Genomic DNA, 24,087 nt, shown 5'->3' with positions numbered 1-24,087 from the left:
CCAGCCAAGAGGCAGGTGGGAATAGATCTGTGGGGCCCTACATGCCAGGTGGATGGTTGGGCTGGACACTGCAGGCAGCGGTGGCCATGGGCAGGGCAGTGATGGGTGGGGGGTGGCATTCCTCAGAGGGTTCATTTGCTGATGGCCCTGAGGATTGTGGTCACAGGACTACAGGTGCCCTTAGGGACCCACCTTCTGTGAGAGAGTTCCACAGGAGCAGCACTCTGGGGAAGGGGAAGGCCAGGGTTGGGGGGACATCTGGGGAAGTGAAAGCGTGGGGAGGCCACCTGGGCAGGGCAGCAGGGAAGTGGAGCTGCAGGCCCAGGCTCCCACTGCACAGGCCATAGGGCCCTCCTGTGTCAACTGCCAGCAGAAGGCACAGTCAGTGGGTCCTTTGTGTTAAATGAACATATGGACAAAGTGATGCTCCAGCTTCCTCCAGCAAGGTGGGAGCAGGGTTGCTGACCTAACAAAACCCCGAGATACTGAACTCCATCCAAGCCAGGAAGAAAGGGGGAGGCAAGGAAGACTTGCAGCTTCCACTCTGCCTGAGGGGTGGAGCCCAGCCTGATGATCCCTAGCTGGACACCTCACCTCCCAGAGCCTCCAGACATCATCGAAGGACTTGAAGGCATGCTGGAAGCAGAAGCAGAACCAGGGGAAGAGGGACTGCACAGCCCCTGCACCCTTCCCTTCTGTGGGGAGAGAAGGTGAGGCTGTGGTCAGGGGAAAACACATATGATGCAGCAAACACATGCAGATGAGGCCAAACTACAGAGCCTGCAAAACACTTGGGAAATACAAAAAGCCTGCTGCCCCTTTTCCAGCTGCCCTGGGAGATGGTTTAGAGTCAACTTTCAACTGTCCAGGCTCCAACCCCATCCAGATAACCCTCTTCCCAGGGCCTGGAGAAGCAATCAAATGACTCTGCTGCTCTCCAGCCTCCCCATGATTAGGGACTGACAGTTGGGTCCCAGCCCCCTTCCCATGCCTACCCTGGGGGGTGCGTGAGGTGGCAGGAGGTGGGAACCACTCACTTAGGTGCTCAGCAAACACGGGGTCCAGGAAGGTGATCAGGGTGCTGAGCATGTCTAGGTTCTTGGCCACGCCAATGTTGATGACACAGCTGTGTTCCTGCACACGATGGTGGGAGACAGACTGGGTCCTCCTTGGCTTCAAGGCACCGGAAGAGTCAACTCTGCTTCCCCCAGCTTCACTTCTGGAGGCTCTGTGTGTCTGTCTGTGCGCTGGGCCCATGTCTCTGTGAGTCTGAGTGTGTGTGTGTGAGTATGTGCATACATATCTATGTCTGTGACTGTGATCTGTGTATACAAGTTTGTCTGTATATGTTGTACACCTCTGGGTGGCTGTGTTGTGTGTGTGTGTGTGTGTGTGTGTGTGTGTGTAGTAGAGATTCTCAACTGTGGCTCACAGTCTAGTGAGCGCAGTTGCCCAGTTCTTCCCTCACACAATACTGTTGGGGCAGAGCCAACTGGGACAAGGGAAGGGCAGCAAGCACATGTGCAGGGATGGTGGGGTGGAGGGAGGGATGAGGGAGGGTTCTGGGCAGGCTCTCACAGATCATGAGGAAAGGCTTTCCAGGGAGGTGTTCCAGGGAGCTGCACCTTCAAAACCCCTCAACTTGGACAGTGAGGGAGCCCCTGGGGACTACTGAGTCCCCTGGTGTGCCTGGAATTCAGGTTTTGTGAAGGGAACAGCCCTGAATGACTAGCTAAGGTTATTGGATTTTATTCTGGAGGCCACAGGGAGCCATTGAGGAAGAAGCAGCGAGGAGGGAGGAGAACCGTGCTTGGGGAAGAAAATGCCAGGAGAGGGCACCTTCCCTGGGCCTGGCCAGCCATGCTCTTTCAAGGTTTGTTGAGAGGTGGACCCAGAGCTTTGCTCCATCCCCCTTCTCCACTTCAGTGCCTCCCCACTACCACTACTTTGAACCACTGGGTTTAGCGTCACCCTCCCAGGCTCCTCTGAGACCCAGAAGGCTGGAAGGAGTGGCTGGGGTGGCCAATGCCTGCCCATCCTCAAAGAGTTGTTTGGGGAGTAATGGGGGGTTGGGGAGGGGCATCCCTGAGCTCAGGCCTTGCCCTCACCGTTTTCTGCAGGAAGAACTGGAAAAGCCAGAAGGTCTCGTGGTCGTGCTCCACCATCAGCTGGAAGAGCATCGTCATCTCATGGAAGCCCTGCTGGTACTCTGTGGCGAAGAGGGGGTTGGGGAGGAGGGGCTGGGTAGGAGAGCCTGGACCCTTGGCTTAGGTTGGGCCAGGTCCCGGGAGGGCATTGACAAGGGGAGGCTGAGGCTCACCTGCCTGCGTGTTGCAGACGTAACTCAGGAGCAGGATCTTCTCTAGCCTCTTCTTGTCGATGAGGACGTTGCCCAGGGGGTCTTTGTCATAGATTTTCTGAATGTCACGTGCTAGGTTGGAAGCAAGGGGCAAGTGGGTGGCACCAGATCACATCCAGCAGGTCTATGGGTGAATTTCTTCCCCTACCCCAATGGGCAGGCCCTAGGACATCCTGGAGGGAGAGGGAGCTGTGAAAGGTACATCAGCCCCTGCCAGGCTCAGTTCCTCACCACACCCTGAGCTGTCTGTGTTTCTTCCCACCTCCAACCCTTTGACGAGGCCGTACCCTCGGCCAGGAATGTCCTCCCCTACCCTTCCTCTCCGTCCAGTTCAAATCCAACCCCATTCAAAGCCAAAGAAAGGAGAGAGGAAGACCAGGCAGCAGGAACATCATGCGCCCAGGAAAACATGGTATGGGGCATCTAGGGCCACCCAGGAGAGACTGGTGGGGTGGATTAACCAAGGTTCAGCTGGCGAAACTCCAGGCACAAGTCAAAGCAACTCCCAGGATCCTGGAGCCATCCCTCCCTGGAAGTGGCTGAGAAGGGGGCAGGGTTGGCTTCAAGCCCTCTCTCTGCCCAGCCCTCTCCACCCCACTTTGCTCACCAATGTTATTGCGAGTCTCTGTGAAGTTCTGGTGCAGGTTTTCCAGAAGGGGCTGAATCTTCTCATACATTTGGCATAAGGCCTTGTAGTTCTTCCTGTGAGAACAGAACTGAGGCTGAACAAGGTGGCTTTCCCCTTCTGATAAGTGGAGAATGAGCAGCTGCAGCTACCAGGTCCCAGGCAGATCCAGGGCAGCACCCTCGCCCAGCCATGCACCCTACCTGTGATGCTGTCCCTCATCTCAACCTGTGCCACCCTAACTGTCCTCCAACATGCACCTGGAGTGCAGAACAGAGACAGTTTAACTTCTTGGGCTCTGTACTCCAAACGCTGCACCTGAATCCTGGCTCTACACCTTAATAACGGGGTGTCTGCCACTGGGGACAAGTCTTGGGGACACGATTTTCCATCTCTAAGCCTCAGTTTCTCCATCTGTAGAATGGGCATAATACTGGCACCTGTGCCTCAGAATTGGAAGTGCTGAGTGAGGCGGTGTTTTGTCCTCTTTATTAGAATACGATTAGTTGGTATTGCTGGCTGCATGGTGGCCTCCAAAAAGACATATCCATGTCCTAACCCCTAGGACCTGTGAATGTAACCATGTGGGGGAAAAGAGTCTTTGTAGATGTGACTAAGTCAAGGATCTCCAGACGAGATCCTTAAGACTTTCCAGGTGGACCCCAAATCCAGTGACATGTGTTCTTATAACATGCAGAGAGCAGAAGCTCTCACCACCATGGGGACAGGGAATGGAGTGAGGCAGCCACCAGCCGAGGAACACCAGGAGCCACAGAAGCTGGGAGGTAAGGAAGGGTTCTACCCTAGAGCCTTTGGAAGGAGCCAACACCTTGATTTTGGGCTTCCGGCTCCAGAACTGTGAGAAGACAGGTTTCTGTTGTCGGAAGCCACCCAGTTTGTGGTACTTGCTAAGGCAGCCTCAGGAAATGAACACAGGTGGGCTCTTGTCAGAGCTCCTGAGCCTCTCTGAGCTCCCTAGCCCAGCCCTCACACCCCCATTCCACCCCGGGTCACTCTGGCTGGCCCTGACATGTGAATCTTTTCCACATTCTGTCTGGATGCTCCCTTGGGGCTGGGCCTAGCCCCTGCTTCAGGCTCGCAGACAGGTGAGTCCAGCCCAGGCTACACAGTCATGCAGCCACAATCCAAAGGAGTCCGTTCCTCTGATGGGAAGATTTTCAGCAGTGGAGTCAGTCTGACTCAGCCAGTGTGTACGGAGCCCTCCCATGGACAGGCAAGGTCAGGAGAGGGCCCAAGACAAAGGCAAACTGGCTGCAGCCTCTGCCCTTGTTTGCATTCAACCTGGGAGGAAAGACACAGGCTCCAGTCTCACTACTGTGGGACCAAGTGCCCAGGGTCATGGAAGTGCAAGTCAAGGGCCTCCGGCTTCAGGGAGGGAGGATTCCCATCAAAATCCTAAAAGCTACTGATTCCTCCCCTGTGCAAGGTGCCTTACCTGTATTATCTGATTGAGCCCCCACAACCACTCTGTGAAATAGATTGTTACACACATTTTATAGAGGAGGAGACTGAGACTTCAGCACTGAAGTTCATGGATAAGTTCACCCAGGGTGTAAATCAGAGTGCTGAAATTTGAACCCGGTTTCCAAATCCAAGATGGTCCAAGTTCAAAGATGGTGTGTTATCTACTGAAACAAAGTGCCTCATCCCTGGCTCCCTTGGGAGATCTGGGAGGGCTGCTTGGAGGAGGTATACTGTGGGATCTGGGCCTTGAAGGAAGGGTGGGCTACTGATAGGCAGATGATAGAAAGCCGTTGCGGAGGGAGGAGAAAGGGTGAACCAAGGACAGAGGGGAGTGCAAACGTGGTCTGTGCTGGGGCAGGAGTGGGCAGATGAGGAGTCAGTGAGGCTGTCAGTGTGGTTGGAATGTCAGGCTCTGGGATAGTGGGCGATGTGGAGCTAGGATCAGGAAGTTTTTGGAAGAGAAGATGTGCTATTTGAAACGTTACCAGTTACACCACTGGGAGTGTTTCATCTAAGGACACAGGCAGCCCATACTGGGTTTTGTACCTTCCCCCTGGGCACTGGGAGGAAACACTGGGCACAGGCAGGGAGTGGGGAGACTAGACCCAGGAGGCAGCTCAGCCATGGGGGGCAGGGAGGAGGTGGAGTTGGGGTGGCACCCAGGGAAGAGGGTGGCAGACTCTGTTCAAGGGCTGCTTCAGAGGGAGAATGCATAGGCCATAGGGAAGGATGGGACTTGGGGCCCAGGGGTAAGAGGAATGGCTGGGACCAAGCCCATGCCTGGCAGTTGATGGGCTGGTAAATGGAGCTCAGGGAGAGAAGGCACTGGCACGAACTGGCCGCACCTCCTGTGTGCTGTGCCTGGGTCAGGAGGCATGGGGTTCCTCTCGGAATGAGAAGTTGCATGGGGGCAGAAGATAGTCTGCAGGCTGGGGAGGCAGCACCTGCCACCCGCAGGCCCCCCTCCTGTCCCAGCAGGGTCTGGAGTGTTCTACCTCCTCATGCTGTCCACCGTGAGCCGCTCATCCTGGGAACTCTGCCATGAGAAGTAGCCCGTGAGGAATTTCCAGGCTTCAGTCCTCACGAAGGGGTGCAGACCCTGGGGTGGGGGTGGGAGGTGGGGGTCATGGGCTCTATCGATGCCTACCAAAAGGGCTTCATCCAACGCCACACCTGCCCGCTGCCCATCCATGCTCCCAGTTCCAGGGCAAGGCCAAGGGTAGCTTGGGGACCCACCCTTTCCAGGATGTTAACACAAATGAAGTCCCGTGATTTGGCCAAGTGGCCATTCTCATCAAAGAAGCTGTCCCATTCTGTCTTGTCAATGGGTGGTTTTCTCTTCACCTGGCAAAAGCAGCAACCAGTTCCGCCTTATGTTAGAAGGCTTCGGCTTTTAAGTGTGATTTTAAATAATATGTTCTGGACTTTGCAATATGAATCAAAGCGCACAGCCTGACTTACTTCGGAAATCTATCTTGAGGACATTACTGAAAATATATAGAAAAAATCCTGTATGCACAATAATTTTCAAGCACATTACTCACCAACATGAAAAATGCAAGCACTCTAAATGTTCTGCAATAAGGGGGTAGTTAAGTAAACTGTGGTTTATGTGCTTAATGGAATATTTTGAGGCATATAAATATTGTTTACTAGGAATGAATAATAATCAGAAAAAATACAAATGTTAACAGAAAAAAGCAGAATACAGAATTGTATATCTAGCATTTTCTCTATGTACTATACTCTATAGTAAAACTATGGCACTCAGAGTAATACCTCTCTATGTATTGTGTCCGTTATATATTATAATAATACCCCACATAAACTCTAATATATAATGCATTGACTACTATAAAGTTGTTAGAAAAAGACTGAGAAAATACAAAAAAGTTCCTCTCCCCCACTAAAAACAGCAGTGATTATCTCTGAGTGATAGGAAGTAAGTACTTTTTATCCTTTTTCTTGTATTTTTCCCCATTTTTTGAGACGGAGTCTTACTCTGTCGCCAGGCTGGAGTGCAGTGGTGGATCTCGGCTCACTGCAACCTCTGCCTCCCAGGTTCAAGCGATTCTCCTGCCTCAGCTTCCTGAGTAGCTGGGACTATAGGCACGTGCCACCACACCCAACTAATTTTTGTATTTTTAGTAGAGAGGGGGTTTCACCATGTCGGCCAGGATGGTCTTGATCTCTTGGCCTCAGGTGATCCACCTGCCTCAGCCTCCCAAAGTGCTGGGACTACAGGCGTTAGTCACCGCACCTGGCCTTTCTTGTATTTTTAAAAATTTCTATAATAATGTACACTGCTTTGATCACAGGAAAATATAAAATAAGCATTAATTAGACACAGTTATGAGCTCCACTTTACCTTTCCTGGAAATGTAAAATGGTTCATTATGAGAGATAGTTTCTGCTTTTGATAAGGGTGTGTGTGTGTGTGTGTGGTATATATCTGTGTGCTATGTGTATGTGAACATGTGTGTGTGTATGTGTTGGAGAGAGGTGAGCGCACTGCATGCAAAGTAATTCAAAACGCTTATAAAATAATAACTAGGGTCAGGTGCAGTGGCTCACGCTTGTAATCCCAGCACTTTGGAAGGCCAAGGCAGGTGGATCACTTGAGGTCAGTTCGAGACCAGCCTGGGGCAACATGGTGAAACCCTGTCTCTACTAAAAATACAAAGATTAGCTAGGCATGGTGGCACATGCCGGTAATCCCAGCTACTTGGGAGGCTGAGGCAGGAGAACTACGTGAACCTGGTAGGCAGAGGTTGCAGTCAGCTGAGATCTCACCACTGCACTCCAGCCTGGGCAACAGAGCATATAATAATAATAATATCTCTAACAACAACAACAACAACAACAACAACAACAGGAGTGAGGGTTCCTGTTGGAATAAGAAAAGATTCCTTTCTTCTTGGGGTATTCTCTTCCGCTGGAGAGAAGAATATCTTGAAATGCCACATTGCAGACATAAAGATGTGCTGATGGACAGAGCTGAGTAAACATGTAAATATACACACTCCCAACTTCCCATTAGTATACATCTGAATATGTGACTCAAAATTAAATTTGCATACAAGTCACTTAAGGATCTTCTGCAGGTGCAGATTTGATTCAGAGGGTTTGGGGTGGGGCCCAAGATGAGCATTTCTAACAAGCTCCTGAGTAACAGGTGATGCTGCTAGTCCACAGACCACATGAGTAGTAAAGTATTAGAAGGCAAAACAGGCCAGGAATGGTGGCTCACGCCTGTAATCCCAGCACTTTGGAAGGCCCAAGCTGGCAGATCACTTGAGGTCAGGAGTTCGAGACCAGCCTGGCCAACATGATAAAACCCCATATCTACTAAAAAAAAAAAAAAATACAAAAATTAGCCGGGTGTGGTGGCGAGGCGCCTGTAATCCCAGCTACTCAGGAGGCTGAAGCAGAAGAATCGCTTGAACCTGGGAGGCGGAGTTTGCAGTGAGCCAAGATCATGGCACTGCACTCCAGCCTGGGTGACAGAGCAAGGCTCCTTCTCAAATAAATAGATAAATAAATAAATGAAGGCAAAGCAGCATTGTTAACTGAAAATAAGAGCCTACAGGCTCAAAATTGGAATAATTTCCACTAACTGTATATTTGATGGAAATGGATTGAGAAACACATTTTTAATAACTCATGTATGCCCTGTCATCTGAACCAAAATAGGACACATGGGCCAAGAAGTTACAAATCTCGGTGTGGGCCTGACCCTGGGAAGCAGGGTCTGCCCTGATGTGTTCCCCACCTGCATAGACACTGCCACTCATCAGAGCAAGCTTTCTGCCCCTCTGATTGTCATCATGTTCTCCCAACCTACACTCATTCAGAAACTGCAACACTCAGCATGCAATGTGGCAGGAAGCAGAAGGGAACAGGCAAAGCTGGGCTGTGTCCCGGGATCCTTAACTATAAAAGGAAATGCTTTAACTTTAGAAATGCATTTCCATAAGGATTTTAGTCAATTTGTCCATTTCTATAATAAAGGCAGCTGTGATTTTGGTGGAGACTGCATTGAATCTGTAAGCCAGTTTGGGAGAATTGATGACACTATTGAGTCCTCTGACCCGTGAACACAATATATTTCTCTGTTTATGTAGGTCTTTTAAAATTTCTCTCAGCAGTGTCTTGTAGTTTTCAGTGTCTAGGTCATTCATATATTTTGTCAAGTTTATCCATAAGTATTTCATATTTCAGATGCTACTGTAAAAAGTATCATTTTAAAATTTAAATTTCTAATAGAAATACAATGTACTTTTATATATCAATCTTGTATTCCTGCGACCTAGTAAAACTCACTTAGTAGTCGTAGTGGCTTTCTTGTGGATTCCATGGGATTTTTGACATAGACCAGGGGTCAGCAAATTATGATCCATGGGTCAAATGTGGCCTCCAATCTGTTTTTCTAAATAAAGTTTTATTAGGATACAGCCACACCCACTCATTTTTGTCTGTGGCTGTTTTCATGCTATGATGGCAGAGTTGAGTAGTTGCAACAGAGACTGCATGGACATAAAGCCAAAAATTCTTTTGTGACCTTTGCAGAAAAAATTTGCCAACTCTGACATAGATGAGCATGTTCATCTGTGAGTAAAGGCAGTTTAACTTCTTCCTTTCAAGTATGAATACCTTTTATTTATTTTTTCTTGTTTTACTGCACTGGCTAGAACTCAAGTGCAATGTTGAATAAACGTGGTGAGAGAAGACATTCTTGCTTTGTTCCTCATCTTAGAGGAGCAGCATTCAGGCTTTCACAGTTCAGTATGATGTGAACTCTAGGCTTTCTGCAGATGCCTTTTATCAGGTTGAAGACAGTCCCTTCCAGTTCTAGCATGCTGAGAGTTTCTAATTAGGAATGGATGTTGGATTTCATCAAATAATGTTCTGCATCTGTTGAAATGGTCATATGGCTTTTCTTTTTTTGAGTTTGTTAGTATGGTAAATTATATTGAGTACTTTTGAATGGTAAGTAAGCCTCACATTCCTGGGATAAGCCCCACTTGGTGATGATGTACTATGCTTTTTATACATTGTTGGATTCTATTTGCTAAAATTTTATTTAGAATTTTTGCATCCATGTTCACAAGAATCATTTGCCTGTGAGTTTCTTTTCTTGTAATATCTCTAATTTTGGTATCAGGGTAATGTTGGCCTCATAGAATGAGTAGGGATGTGTTTCTTTTTTTTTTTTTAGTTTTCTGGAAGTATTTGTATAGAATTGGTATTATTTGTTTTTAAAATATTTGGTAGAACCAGTGAAGCTATCTGGGCTAAAGTTTTCTTTGTGGGAAAGTTTTTAACTGCAGATTCTATTTCTTTACTAGATATTACGATGGAGTCAAAAGAAATTGCTTTATTTTTGACTTTAAAAATTAGGAATTTATAGGAACAGGACATCTTCCAACTCACTTTAAAAAATAAAAGCAAGCAATACAGGAAACAACAAGGAATTAATAAAAGTATAAAGCATAAAAATGATAGAAACCCAAAGCAATTAATTATGAAAATAAATGCATTTCATTCTCTTATTAGCTGTAAACATTAAAAAGCAATTGATGATGTGCCAGACACTGTTCTAAGCACTTTATATATATCAACCCATTTAATCTTCACAAATATCTATGAAGTGGTATAGTTCTTGTACTGTTTTACAGATCAGGGAACTGAGACCACAGGAGGGTTAATTAGCATATCTGAGATCACACAGAAAGTATCAGAGCTGAAGTTTGAACCCAAAGCTGTTTGATGCAACAGTCAGAGGCTTAACCCTAATGCCATGCTGGGGGTGGGAGGGGCAGTGGGAAGGAATTAAAAGGCAAGGATTTTCCACTCAAATAAAAAATATGTATCTTACACAAGCTGTGAACAAAAGAAATACCTTAAAATCAAATGCCCTACAATGATTAAAAAATAAACGACGAACAAAGATATGAAAAAAAAGTCAAACACAGTGGAGAGGTAATATTGAAATTAAAGTAATATGCACCGCACACCGTAACAAAAGATACAGCATCAACGCAATACGGCAGAAATAATTAGAAACATCACAAGAAGACATCTGTTGAGTATTCAGAGAATTTGCATTTCTAAACCTCTACCTGCAACAATTGGCCATCTGCCTACTTTGCCGTGGTTGAATTTGTTTATAAAAAGTCACTGCTTCAGCCGGGCGCGGTGGCTCACTCCTGTAATCCCAGCACTTTGGGAGGCCGAGGCGGGTGGAACACGAGGTCAAGAGATCGAGACCATCCTGACCAACATGGTGAAACCCCTTCTCTACTAAAAAAAATACAAAAAAAAAAAAGCCAAAAATTAGCCGGTGTCGTAGTGGGCACCTGTAGTCCCAGCTACTTGGGAGGCTGAGGCAGGAGAATGGCGTGAACCCGGGAGGCGGAGCTTGCAGTGAGCTGAGATCGTACCACTGCACTCCAGCCTGGGTGACAGAGCAAGACTCCGTCTCAAAAAACAAAAACAAAAACAAAAACAAAAAAAAAACACAAAAAAAGTCACTGCTTATTCCTTCTGGGAAACTCCATTTCTCTACACCCACCAGTTCCGTGTATCTCTCCAAACTTCAGCAAACTATAGGCTACCCACAAGACTATCTCAGACACTTGCTAGCAAGCCAAGGACCAGAACAAGAAGGCTGTTGACCCGCAGAAGGCAAAGGGGGAAATGTCGCTTAGAAGCCCTCTCTCTACATGCACACCACCTACCTGCCTATGCTAGAAATCAGAGAATGTGTATCTGGGCTCCTTTAATGTAACAGAGATTGTCAACACAGTGGCTTCTCAAATCAACCTTTGTCTTCCCACATTCCTCTGTTCTTTGCTCAACCAACCTAATAACACCCTTTTCCATACACTGGGTATAATGACCTGGTAATCCGGGAGGGGAAGTATGCAGTTTGCGAGGGGCTGGATACCCTCCAGCTCTGCAGTGGTGCCTTTCCTAGTGTCCTGGGAAGCGTACTGCTAGATAGAGCAGCTATGGAAATCTCCCACCTTCAGGGTGTATCTAGGCAGGTTAAAGTTCTACATCAGCAAACATGAGGAAGCCTTGGCCATTCTTCCCCTGGGGAAGGCGACCAGAAGTGGGAGCCCTAAGTGGCTCAGTCCCTCTAAAAGTTTCCTGCTGCTAGAGGCCTTGGCTTCAGGCATAAATCTCCTCTCCCCACTGCATCATTGGGTTAGGGGTTTTCTCCCATATTTTCAGTAAAATAAGAAAGCCTTTGGAGGACAAGAAAAACTTTTTATGAGGGTTTTAATGCCAAGTTTCTCTGAATACTCATAGCCACAGAACCTCCAATAAAGCCCAGGGAAGGTCGTTGACTTTGCTTAAGTTTCCCTCTCTCCCTCCCTCCCTCCCTTCCTTCCTTCCCTTCTTCCCTCCTTCCCTCTTTCCTTCCTTCTTTCTTCTTCTTCTTCTTTTTTTTTTTTTTTTTTGATGGCGTCTCACTCTGTCACCCAGGCTGGAGTGCAGTGGCGCGATCTCGGCTCACTGCAACCTCCACCTCCCTGGTTCAAGTGATTCTCCTGCTTCAGTCTCTTAAGTAGCTGGGATTACAGGGACTCACTACCACGCCTGGCTAATTTTTTGTATTTTTTAGTAGAGACGGGGTTTCGCCATATTGGCCAGGGTGGTCTTGAACTCGCGACCTCAGGTGATCTGCCCGCTTCGGCCTCCCAAAGTACTGGGATTACAGGCGTGAGCCACTGCACCTGGACAGGTTCTCTTTTCTACTCCAGTTCACCTAAGGACAAGATATACTCCCAACCGTAACAGGGGGTCCCCACTTTAGCAATTATTACCAACCCAGGTGTGGAGGGTGTATCATCAGTACAGCACCATGATGAAGAAAATGGTTTAAAACAGTGGTTCACAAAGCTAATTGTGCATCACAGTGCCCTGGAGGGATGAGTTACAAAAAACACAGATCTCTGGGTTTCGTCTCCAGTTTCTTGTTCAGAAGATCTGGGGCCCAAGAGTCTGCATTCTTACAAGTTCCCAGTTGGTGCTAATGCTGCAGGTTTGGATGCCACACTTTGAGAATACTGAGTTTTGCACCCCACCTGTCTGGGTCGAAATACAACTTCTGCCACTTAACAAACTGTGTGACTGTAGGCAAGTGACAAAGTCTCTGTGGCTCCATGTTCTCATTTATAAAAGGAAGACAACAGCATTATTCACTTCATAGAGTTGTGATGAGAATGAATGACTATAAATAAAGCATTTAGAACATTCATCGTACATAATAAATGCTATGTGACAGTTTATTTTATTAGCCTTCTCTAAGCTCAGAGAAATGAGAAAGATATAAAGAAAATTTAAAGCAAGTCCTGGTGATAATTTGCCATAAAGCAGTAACATTTAAAACTCATGGAGAGGAGTGTCCATTTTGCATTTTTATGTATCACTCTCTTAATCACTATGATTAATGAGACTTAAGATTGGCTAAAATTATTGTACTTAGTTATGATTTTGAAAAAATACCGTGTGGAAAATTTTTATGACTGAAGCTGACTTCTAACAAATAGCTGTATCTTGTAAACTGGGTTTAGAACTACCTACTAACAAAAGCATTACTGCCACCTGGTGGCAGTATACCAAAATTGTTGGCAAAAAGCGCCGATGAAAATCTATCAGCATCTTCAGGGACGCACCTGCAAACCTACAACTCAATAAAGTTAGAATAGCACATATGTGGAGAAGGTTTTGCTGGCTTGGAAAGAAGGTGAAAGGGGGCTTGGATGTCTCAGTCCTGTCCTTGGGCTGATGGTAAGAGTAAGGTACAACCGCCCTTGCTCCACCTTCTATGTTAGCTCAGGGTTCTAGCTTTTCCCACCCAGCAGGGGAAAATGGTCCCAGTGCCAACCAGATGCTGGGGAGGGAGGCACTCAGAGCTGACAAAGAACACGCACCAGGATGAAGGAGGCTGACAGTCTGGCAGAGAGGCTGTTTTCAGGAGAGAGGGTGGTCATGGCCCCTGCTGTCTTCCGAACAGCCTCTGATCAGAACTCACTTGGAGCCCTAGTGATGCTTAATCCTTTTCGGAGATGGGTTGCATTCCCAGGAGGAACTGGCTGCTCCTGACCTCCCACACTTGAGCAGAGCCGGCCAGCAGTGTGTCACAAGTCCCCTGGAACCCTCATCACAATGACCTGGAACACGGGAACACCCACCTTTAGAGATGAGACACAAGCAGGAGAAGAGAGATTAAACCTGCTAGTTTTGAAAAAAAAAAAAAAGAAAAGAAAGAAAGAAAGAAAAACAAAAAACAACAACAAACAGAACAATGCAAAACTGCAGAACATGCAGCAGAGGTTGGATTCAGAGGACATGGGGATCAGTGTGGGCTGTGCTGGTCAAGGAGGGCTTCCAGGGAGAGGTGGGCCATGAAGCCTTGCTCTCTATCTCTGACTCTTCCTCTGGACTCTCTTAGCTGGACTCCCTCCCTATTCCACCAGACCAGTGCCCAAAGTTGGAGAATAACTAGAAACCAGGCTTCAGATGTCTTGGGTACCAGTTATAAAGATTCAGAATCAGTATGTCAGTGCTGGGGCCTGGGGGGCTGGGGAATGTGTTTTGATATGCCTCCTGGGGTGACTCAGCTTCAGCATTGGAATGGTAGCTTCTGGGGTGGAGATCAGTTTTGTTTAGCTTTTTATCCGGAGCACTTACGATCGTGCCTGAGTAGCTGAGTTAATGATTTAATTGAATGGGAGAATAAATGAAGCTGTCTTAGACCTCATCTTACTTCCCTCTCTGTATGTATGACAGAGACTTGTGCATGCCCCATATCACCTCCTACCCTGAGTTCCTTTAGGCCAGGGTCAACAACAGATTCCTCTGTGGTTCCCTCTCCCAATGCCAGTTCTGCCATCACTGGGCACTTGGTAGGTGCTCAATATTTGTTGCATGGACCCAAGGAGTTGGCTCTGCTTGGCTCCAGCATCACTGTTCTCCACCTTAAGCATTGCTTGCACTTCTACTCAGGTCCCATCTGGCTCTAAAGCATCCTTAGTCATTAGGAGATGATAGTAATTTGACCAACCAAATTGGAATCAGGAGCTGGGAGTTGGAATTTGGACTCTGACCTCAAATTTGGGTGCTCCCCACTTCTGAGCTACAGATGCCCCAGACATGAAATCAGAATACAGTCAACCTCTGGCTTTCATCTCCTTATTAACATAATGAATCACTGTCCATATGGAGTCTTCCACGGACACAATTCATTGTCTCATTTACTGTTTCTGTTCTGCTTGCCTGCAGCACTGCAGAAGGCCTTTTAAATCAAAATGCCTTATTATCTGCCTCTCTCCTCTACCCACTACCCTAGCTCAACCTAGGAGAGAGTTAAGAGCCTCTTCCCTTTAATCTACTGCCCCTAGGTCTTCATGGAGTGGGAGGTGGGCAACGTTGAGTAGGGAAGGTGTGGAGTAAGGATGGGGCCCCTTGCACATTAGGGTGGCTTCATTCTAAGGTCTGCAAGAAGTTTCCAAAGCAAATGTTTAGAGCAAGAGACATAGACATCATTTAGGATTATCTATGTCTCTGTTCTTCCACATTAACCACGTAGGCAACTGAGGATTCACTGCAATTGTTCCTTGAGAAGATGAGGATCCGGTCGGGAATTGGAAACATCTGAGGGCTCAATTCAACCTGGCTTCTAAAATGAACATGGTGAACATAGATCAACTACTGAACTTCTTTTAACCTCTGGCATCCTATCTGTGAATTGTAGGTGATAACCCTTCCCCAAATGAGCCAATACAGTTTAGTCATATTACAAAAGCCCCATAGCAACCACATGGAGGCTTAATATTCAAACAGAACTGCAGGACTTTGTAACTGAAGCAAAAAGGGCTTTTATTCCATCCCTCTTTCTTCTTTTTTCAGATTCTGAAAGGGAATTACATGTGTCCATTTTTTTCCAGGGCTGAATGATCCTTACCATGTCCATTTATTTACATAATTGCCCAAGTGCCTTAGATTCCCATATATTGCTTTTCTGTTATGCATTTTCTCATCTCTGATGGGAATCCAGCTTTCTGCTTTAAACTTCTATACATGAGGATTCTTCAGGGAAAATATTATTTTAGGTGTTTGCATTAAAGAAGTCCAAGGAGGGAGAAACCCACTCGGTCCATTTTTCTCTGCTGAATCTGGCTGTCCATTAGCTGATGTGGCTGGTGTGAGGAGGGAAAGGAGACTTGGAGTGGCCTGGGGAAGACCTCTCGTCAATGAGAAAGCTCATAGGCTTTGGTGCCAAAAAGACCCGGTTCAAATCCTGGCTCTGCTGCACATCAATGATATGACCTAGGTTGAGAAAGGCAGTCTCATGCATGTGGTTTTTTAACCTCTGCTCAGCCCCATACAAGTGGCCTTGAGCCAAAAGCACTTCCTTACCAACAGATAAGGAGCTCTCATAGCTTGTGCTGGGCTTATCACCTTATGTGGGAATATCTTTTTCCTGTTTCAGACTCAGCGTGTACTCTTTGTTCTGCTTAAGCTTGTGCGTCATGTGGCAGGCACCTGGCCAACCCCACTGTTATATCTGTTCCAGGTGGGGAGGAAACAGGGTCCACCCGCTGCTGCACAAGAGGGGTGTGTGCAGACCATCACCTTGTGTCTGCTGTAGCAGGAGACCCCTGGCCATGCGGGACTGAACCCATGATTGCAGCTGATCTTACTCTGTCTCTTCTCTGTGTGAGTAAAATGTTGTTCCATCTAGTGCCTGTGCGAGTCGTGTCTTTCGTGGCGACACCTATAAACCATGGAGTGGGCTGACATCCTGGTTCTGCTGCTCCTGGTGGCAGGCATTGTTGTGCTGTTTGCCATCCTCCACACAGTGCAACTCTTCTCTACCCTGCCCGAGTCTCGGCATCTCCACATGTGCCATGAGGATGGTAGTGCTTTACAGAACTGAAGGGTAATTGAAGCATGGCCCTGGAGCACAGGAGGCACCCAATGCGTGGTAGTTATTATTATCTTCAGCATCACCAGTATTATTACTAATGCCTAGGACTTGTCCACAAAAATCACTATGAAAATTTACTTCTGTGAACTAGACTCGCGTCAAAATGCTGCCTGCTTCCATGAGGCTTGTAGTGACATCCATGTACAAGTTCAAAGACCCTCTGAGCCAATTTCCACTTCTCTGCATGTCTCTGGGGACCTAGGGGACCAGGATTACTATAAAAGCAGGTAAGGCCAGTATTAAAAAGCAGGTTCACTCCAGTTCCCTTCACGTCAATGCAACAAGTCACAACTTTGTGAAACGCCATGCAACTGTATCCCTGTTAACAAGTATCAACCCCTTCAAAGGATACCTACCCATGACTGTCTCAGTCTGCGCCACTCTAGATCTTGATAGAAATCACACGCATTCTGATTTTATTTCATTGCAAAACGCCAAAGATCTTCCATGCCAAAGCTGCACTTTTCTCTTTACCCCTCTATGTGGGGGACCAGGGTAAGTTTAGATTTTTGGCTTCAGGCTTTCTGCCCTCAACTCCATGGAGCATGGCATTTCTGACAATGCTGGAGATGGCTGCACGTCATGTGTCACTAGCGTGAGGATAGCAGGGACGGGGAGTGGTAGAGACAGCTCCCTTCTGAGCACCAAGGTAGTTGGATTCCCCAGAGCAATAACCAGCCCAGCCACCCTAGAAATCCCCTAACCTAGTTGGAGGGCTAAGGAGTTACTGCGCTTTGGGCCATCTCTAAGGTCTTGGGGAGCCCACCTCCTAGGTAGCTCTCTTGCATTCCAGAAATAACCCATAGGAGCAACTCTGGACAAAAGAGGGACACTCAGCCATGGGCAGCTGAGGCGGAGCTCCTGACCACCCTTTCCACCCAGTCCTGCTCCGTGAGGGGTCTTCCTCATGGTTCTACCTGTCACCTGTCCCCCAGCCCAGGCTCCTGGGTCACCACCAAAGCAGGTAGCTCTGACTCACCAAGCCCAGGCTATGCCTTTCCTGCTACCCATGTCTCCTGTTCATTTAGTCCCCACGTCTCCCTCTTGCCTGTGGACCTCCCCACCACAGCTGCCTTTTACTGGGCACTTGCTATATACCTCCGGTGAAGTGCTTTACCTAAGTGAGTGCCAGCCTGGAACACTATGAAGTCAACAGAAGCTCAGAAAGGTTAAGTAACTTACCTGGGATCATCCAGCCAGAACATGGGGAGCCAACAACCTTCCTAGCTCTGCCTAGGTTTGCCACTAGCCAGGCCGTCACAGTGTCACGTGGAGCTGCCTCCCCCTTCCTGTTGGCAGTGGTGGGCATTGTGGAGCTCCTAGCTGGCTCAGGGGACTGTAATCCTACAGCCCAGTGGGGAGGGGGGGGGGGAGTTTGCTATAACTCCCTTTCCAGGTTTTAAAATAGTTATTCAGTCTAAAAACAGACTATGTGGTGCTGGTTGGAGGTGGGGGTGGGGAAGTATTGCAACCTAGATTATAAAGATGATGGAAAGAGTGAAATGGAGAGGAAAAAGGACAAGAAACTCCAGCAAATGCCAGGGACTGCTAATGGAGAGAAATAACGTGGCTAATTACATCTCTGAAGGCTATCCATTCCAAAATAAATTTTTAATGAAAAAATAATGCATTTTCCCTGCAACTTAAATCTGGGAGTGAAGAGAATGAGCAGAGTCTCCCAGTGGGCACTAGAGTAGCTGTGCATGTGCAGGGTTGCCTCTGACCGTCTCACCTTGATGAGTTGTTTCCCCAGCGTCCTCATCCTGAGGGTGACCACACAGCAGTCTTCCCAGGGAAGCCACAGGAGCGAGCCATGGGAACCTCACACAACAAGCAACTGGGCTCCAGGACACCAGGGGCAGACCAAGGTCTGTAAATCCAATTCCCTCCCCCACCAAAGCTTGCGATGTTTCTCTCCAACAGCTCCAGGAGGCCTTCTCTGGTTATTTTCCTCCGCCCACCTCTCCTTTCCATTCTCTCCGTCAGGGAGTTCCAGATCTTAAATCTATGGGTATAAAGTTGAGGTCCTTCTGTGAAATGAAGGCTCACCTCTAACAAGCCAAACAGATCTGTTTGGTAAGTGTGGGTTTTGGAGAAGAGGGGCTCCTCCGCTCTCCCCTCTTTCTAGCATAATCTGTAGAACAGAATAGGGAGAGAGAATCATGAGTTTTAGAGTCAAACAGACTTGGGTTCAGATCCTAGTCTTATAACTTACTCGTTATTTGACCCAGGTTAAGTCATTTAGTTTCCCAGACTCATTTTCCTTATCTGTAAAAAGGGGTGCTTTGTAAAATTATTGTGTGGTTTAAATAATGTCTGCAAAGTGCTTTGCACAGTATCTAGTATCTAGTATACTCAAGCATTCAGTAAACAGCAGTTTTTTGTGTTATCATTTGTTTCAGAGCACAAGAAGGCTAACCTTGAACTCCTCAAGATGCTTGCTCCTGGGATTCTCCAGCTGCAATCAGCATCCCCCACCCCCACTTGCCTGCGGTTGCTACATGGGTCAGACAGCAAGGACCACAGGGGCACTAAGTTTGCTGCTGACTCTTGACCTCAGATGGGCTATTTGACCAAGGGTCCAGCTCTCCCTCCAATGTAGAGGAGGCAGGGAGGCAGGGAGGCAGGAGCCAGCAAGAAGTTCCTCCAGGCAAAGGGAAAGTGGTAAAGATACTCAAGAGCTCACAGGTACCTAGCACACATTGCCCATGGGCACACATATCACTCTGCAAACTATACACGAAACCCCTGAAATTCAGGAGTACACAAGCTCCCACAAAATGCAGGACCACATGCTTCAATATTCACTTTCCAACATATTCAGATCCACAGAAACACAAATAGCCCCACGTAATGTGCATACAAACACATCTATATCATGCTGCAACATGCCCACACTTACACGTTTCCCCCAAAACAGCATGAAATCAATCTGGGCACCTCACTTCTATGCAAAACTTGCTCTCTGAAGTATGAACATTTGTGCACACACACAAATACACCCACCCTGTAGGTCCAAATACCTGGGCAGGATGCCAGGAATGGCACCCCTGGGCCTTGCCAGTCATGGCAGCAATTCACAGATGATTCCCTTCCCTGGAGAGATCCCAAGCTGGGGGCCACCGAGAGGGCTGGGCAGTGGGCAAAGGGCTGACCCTGGGGACTTATTAGGGGTCAGGGTTCATGAGGGCAGAGCAGGAGACCCCAGGGGCCTGGAGTGATGGAAGGGACACACGAAGCTGGGGCTGGGGGAGGAAAAGCAGGAGGATGGAGATCTACACTGACACCCCCAGTCCTAGAGGCAGAGAAGAGGTTCAGATCTGGCCTGGTGCGTTCCAGTGTTGGGCAGAAGCAGGGAGACTGGAATTACTTCTTTCTCACTTCATTCCTCATTTTTTCCCTCTTCTGGAGCTATTCCGTCCTCTACACCCTGGGAGACTCTGACTGGGGCCTGGATCTGGCCAGACAGTAGACCTGTCAGTATACTGGAGACCAGATACAGGAAGCTTATTACTGAGCTCTCCAAAGCCTGATGCCTGGAAGCAGCATCAGCTCACTGGGTTGGCTTGGAGGAGCAGGACTCCTGCGGCCTTTGCCCTTTGTCTTTGGGACCTCCTCTAGGGGGCAGGAGACAGGTGGAGGATCTTACTTCCTCTGTGTCTGAAACTTTCATTCACCCAATGAAATGGGGAGGCGCTATACTCGCATGGGGTAAACCCCTGACCCCTACCCAAACTCACCAGGCTGGTATGGTCATAAACACACAACACCCAGAGGCAGGAGGTCCAGGACATTTCTCCCACAACCCCTTATTCCCACCTCAACTCCTCCCTATCCTGCCCCATGCCCTATTCTCTTCTTCTCCCAGCCTTTCAAAGGCAGAGTGACCCTGCAAACCCTCTCCTCTGCTGTCTTCAGTCATTGAACAAGCTGGAGGCAGCACTGATGGGAATTGTTCCTGCCCCTCATGGGCAGAGCCTGCAGACTCAAGATGCTGCTCCACTAGCCAAGCAGCTCTTTCCACTAATAGATTGTGTAGAAAAACATTTGGCCAAGATAGGAAGGAGTCAGTGAGGTCAAGGTTATGGGGGCAATTCCTTTGTGAGAGGATCTGAGAAAGACAATTCTACAACCTGAACACACACGGAAATCTGGCCCTGGCCACAGCCTGGTTTTGACTACAGAGTTTTAAATTGAGTCCTGAAAAACATTTGCAGCAACTTTGCTTCATAGGTGAGAAATTAAGCTCCAGAGAGGGGCAGCAGCTTACTTAAAGTCACACAGCAAATCAAAGGAATACCTGTAACTAGAATCCAGTCTCCTGCCTCCTATCCCGGTTATCTTTAGATCGCAGCAAAAGGCGATGTTTTAAAAGCCAGATTTTGAGGAAAAGAGAAGGAGTGCCCAGGTTGGCTAAAGTTTGATGAAGGAGCCCTGGAAGGTCTTATTTCCTAGTGCATAGGTATTCTTTTGTTTTCCTCCTCTTTCCTTCTGGGGCTGGGCCAAATGAAGGCTAGAAAGTGGCAGATTCTGTTTATCCCTGGGATGGAGGGGTACAGGGAGGCAGGGAGACGGCGGGGAGGAGATAGGGCTGGGTTGGGCTTTGCCTCCTCTGTTCCGGTCTTTGAGAGAGTAGCAGCCTCAGTGGTTGCAGGAGCACGTGATGCCACTGTGCAAAGGGTCTGAGATAAGAAGGAGGATTGATCTTTTTGCTGCTTCAAAGAGAACAGAAACCCTCCCTGTCATGGCTGTTGATCAAAGTCTCTGCAGAGGATATTTAATATGCCCTACCCTGCTCCCACTTGGGGTCCCTGGAGGTAGGAGTCCCACTTCTTGTCATGCTGAGACCTTCCTCCAAGCCTTACTGCAAACTAGAGAGACACCTTCCCACCTACCTTCCAGCTAGGGTCCCACTGCAGCTACCAGAAGCCAGGAGTTCAAACTCCTTTCTAGCCTTTTTTCCAGGCAGCTTAGCCCAAGGCCAGGGACCAGTCAGTAGGAACTGATATCATCCCCATCATACAGATGAGAAACTGAGGCATAGAGAGGTTAAGCAACTTGTCTAGAGCCACAAGCTAATTATCTCTTGGGAAACCCCCATTATTGCAGGGTTACATGGCCTTTGTCTGAAAGCCCCTGTCTGATGGTAGAGATAGGCTCCTCCCTCTAGAGCTGCCAGCTCATGTAACATATGTACAACCCAAAAAGACTATGGAAATAACCTCTGTGAAAAAGGAGGGATGGGCTCTGTTTCAAAAATGTCTTCTTTAAAAAATCTTGAAAAATCCAAATCTTTAATTTCACTTTGCCTCCCTGGTGGGGCAGAACAGATTTGTCTTGCCCCTTCTCCTGCCCCTTCACGAACTATACCCAACTCCATCTGTTTGCAAATAGTGCTTTGTCTTATATGTGAAAATCCTTAAATGCTTATCCATTGAATAAGTGCAAATTTCAAAGTCCTTAGCCGGGCATTCAAGGCTCCGAAAAACCTTGAGAGGCCATGTGGCCTACTGGTTAAGAGCATGGGCAAACTTCCCGGGCTAGCATCCCAGCTCCTCAACCTCACCTTTCTTTAGCCCATGAATTTTTTATGTATGGCTTAATTTCCAGTATTTGAGAGATTTTCCAGATATCTCTCTTTTGTTCATTTCATTTGACTTCATTACAATCAGAGAACATACTTTGCATGATTTCAATTCTTTTAAGTTTGTTAAGGTTTGTTTTATGACCTATAGAATATGGTCTATATTGGGGCAACTTGAAACGAATGTGCATTCTGCTGTTGGGGGTGAAGTGTTCTACAAATATCAATTAGATCAAGTTCATTGGTAGTGTTGTTCAGGTCTTCTATGTCCTCACTGATTTTCTGTCTACTTTTCCATCAGTTAGTGAAAGATGAGTTTTGTTAAAGTCTCCAAGTATAACTGGGTTTGTTTATTTCTCCTTTTACTTCTCTCAATTTTTTGCTTCATGTGTTTTGAAGCTCTATTGTTGGATACATATACACTGAGGATTGTGACAACTTCTAGATGAATTAATCCTTTTTTCATTGTGTAATATTCCTCTTAATCTCTGATAAATTTCCTTCTTTAGAAGTCTAGTTTGCTTTAAATTAATATAGCCATTCCAGCTTTCTAAAAAAAGTTTCATGGTAGTTTTAAAAATCATTTAATTTTTAACCTATCTGTATCATATTTAATGTGAGTTTCTTATATATAGCATAGAGTTGGTCTTATTTAAAAAAAATCTAATTTGACTATCTCTGTCTTTTAATTGATATGTTTAAACCATTTATACTTAATACATTCGTTGATATGGTTGGATTTAGGTCTACCATTTTATTGTTTGGTTTTGGTTTGTCCCAAATCTTTTATTTCTTTGTTTCCCCTTTTCTGTCTTCTTTTGGATTATTTGAATATTGTTTTAGCATTCCATTTTTCTTTCTCTGTTGCCTTTTTTACTATATCTTTTTGTATTTTTTAAGTGGTTATTCTAGGGATTATAATACAAATGCCTAATTCTTCATGGTCTATCTAGAGTTACTATTTTACCACTTCAAGTGAAATATAGAAACCTTGCAGCCATATAGGTCCTTTTCCCTCCTTCATGCTGTAGTTGTTATATACATCTATAGACATTGAAAACCTCATTATACAATGTTATAACTTTTGCTTTCAGCTTAAACAGTTTTCAGCTGTTTAAGATGTCTTTGGGTGAGGTTGTCTTTGAATTTATTGTTTTGGGGGTTTCTGAATATACTGAGATCCATGAATCAATACATTTATGTCTTTTTACCAAAGTTGGGACGTTTTCAGCCATGATTTCTTCCAGTTTTTTTTCTGCACCAAGCAAGCCTTTTCTTCTCTTTCTATAGTACATATTTTAAAGTACTTAAGGAGAAAATAATTTATTATATTTACCTAGTTTTATAATTTTGTCATCTTCCTTTACTCCTAAAGTTCCAAGTTTTGAGTGGGAGTGTGGCCTTCTTCAAGAGAGTAGCAGCAGCAGTGGCTACAGGAGCAACTCCAAATGAGTAAGAGAAAGACATCTGGAAAAATCTCCCAAATACTGGTATCATTTGTCTTTCTCCTGAAGAATTTCCTGTAGCATTTCTTTTGCAGCTGGCATGCCAGCAATAAATTTTCTTAGTTTTTCTTCATATAAAAATATCTTTACTTTGCCTTTAAAAAAGGTTTTGGGTTTTTGTTTGTTTGTTTGTTTTGTTTTGTTTTTTAACTGGGTATGGAATTCTGGGTTGACAGCTCTTCCAGTATTTCAGAGAATTTTTTCCATTGTCTTCTGGCTTTGATGGTTTCTGATGACAAATCTGTAGGCAATTTAATTGTTCTTCCTCTATATGTATTGTATTGCTTTCCTCTGGCTGCTTTTAACTTTTTTCTTTATCCTTGGTTTTCAGCTGTTTAAGATGTCTTTGGGTGAGGTTGTCTTTGAATTTATTGTTTTGGGGGTTTCTGAATATACTGAGATCTATGAGTCAATACATTTATGTCTTTTTACCAAATTTGGGACATTTTCAGCCATGATTTCTTCAAGTTTTTTTTCTGCACCAAGCAAGCCTTTTCTTCTCTTTCTATTGAACTCCAATGACAT

At 46.4% G+C, this 24,087-nt stretch overlaps 1 protein-coding gene, 1 long non-coding RNA gene and 1 pseudogene across 8 annotated transcripts in view; 2 read left to right on the top strand and 1 right to left on the bottom strand.

Moving 5' to 3' along the window:
* TBC1D21 (TBC1 domain family member 21) overlaps nt 1-13,620 on the bottom strand; it is a 17,709-nt gene extending 4,089 nt beyond the window's left edge. The window contains exons 1-8 of one of the 7 annotated variants that reach the window (XM_055363734.1): nt 13,415-13,620; nt 5,706-5,813; nt 5,465-5,568; nt 2,967-3,061; nt 2,321-2,431; nt 2,109-2,209; nt 1,038-1,134; nt 595-695 (exon numbers count right to left, since the gene is read on the bottom strand). In XM_055363734.1, coding sequence (XP_055219709.1) covers nt 595-695; nt 1,038-1,134; nt 2,109-2,209; nt 2,321-2,431; nt 2,967-3,061; nt 5,465-5,568; nt 5,706-5,813; nt 13,415-13,474 — 777 coding nt within the window. In that variant the 5' untranslated portion in view covers nt 13,475-13,620. The remainder of the gene's footprint in view (nt 1-594; nt 696-1,037; nt 1,135-2,108; nt 2,210-2,320; nt 2,432-2,966; nt 3,062-5,464; nt 5,569-5,705; nt 5,814-13,414) is intronic. The other 6 variants (XM_055363736.2, XM_055363732.2, XM_055363737.1 and 3 more) reach the window with 6 other exon arrangements.
* A 48-nt stretch (nt 13,621-13,668) lies between these two features.
* Nucleotides 13,669-16,226, top strand: LOC109023400 (uncharacterized). The gene is made up of 3 exons (XR_002002777.4): nt 13,669-13,881; nt 15,073-15,233; nt 16,060-16,226. It is a non-coding gene; the product is annotated as an uncharacterized lncRNA (long non-coding RNA).
* A 43-nt stretch (nt 16,227-16,269) lies between these two features.
* Nucleotides 16,270-24,087, top strand: part of LOC129526890 (protein capicua homolog) — a 110,848-nt pseudogene continuing 103,030 nt past the window's right edge.

The sequence above is a fragment of the Gorilla gorilla genome, chromosome 16 (assembly GCF_029281585.2).
Source record: "Gorilla gorilla gorilla isolate KB3781 chromosome 16, NHGRI_mGorGor1-v2.1_pri, whole genome shotgun sequence".
Lineage (NCBI taxonomy): Eukaryota > Metazoa > Chordata > Mammalia > Primates > Hominidae > Gorilla > Gorilla gorilla.
Note: the sequence above shows the minus strand (reverse complement) of the source record. Positions and strands in the feature narration are given on the sequence as shown.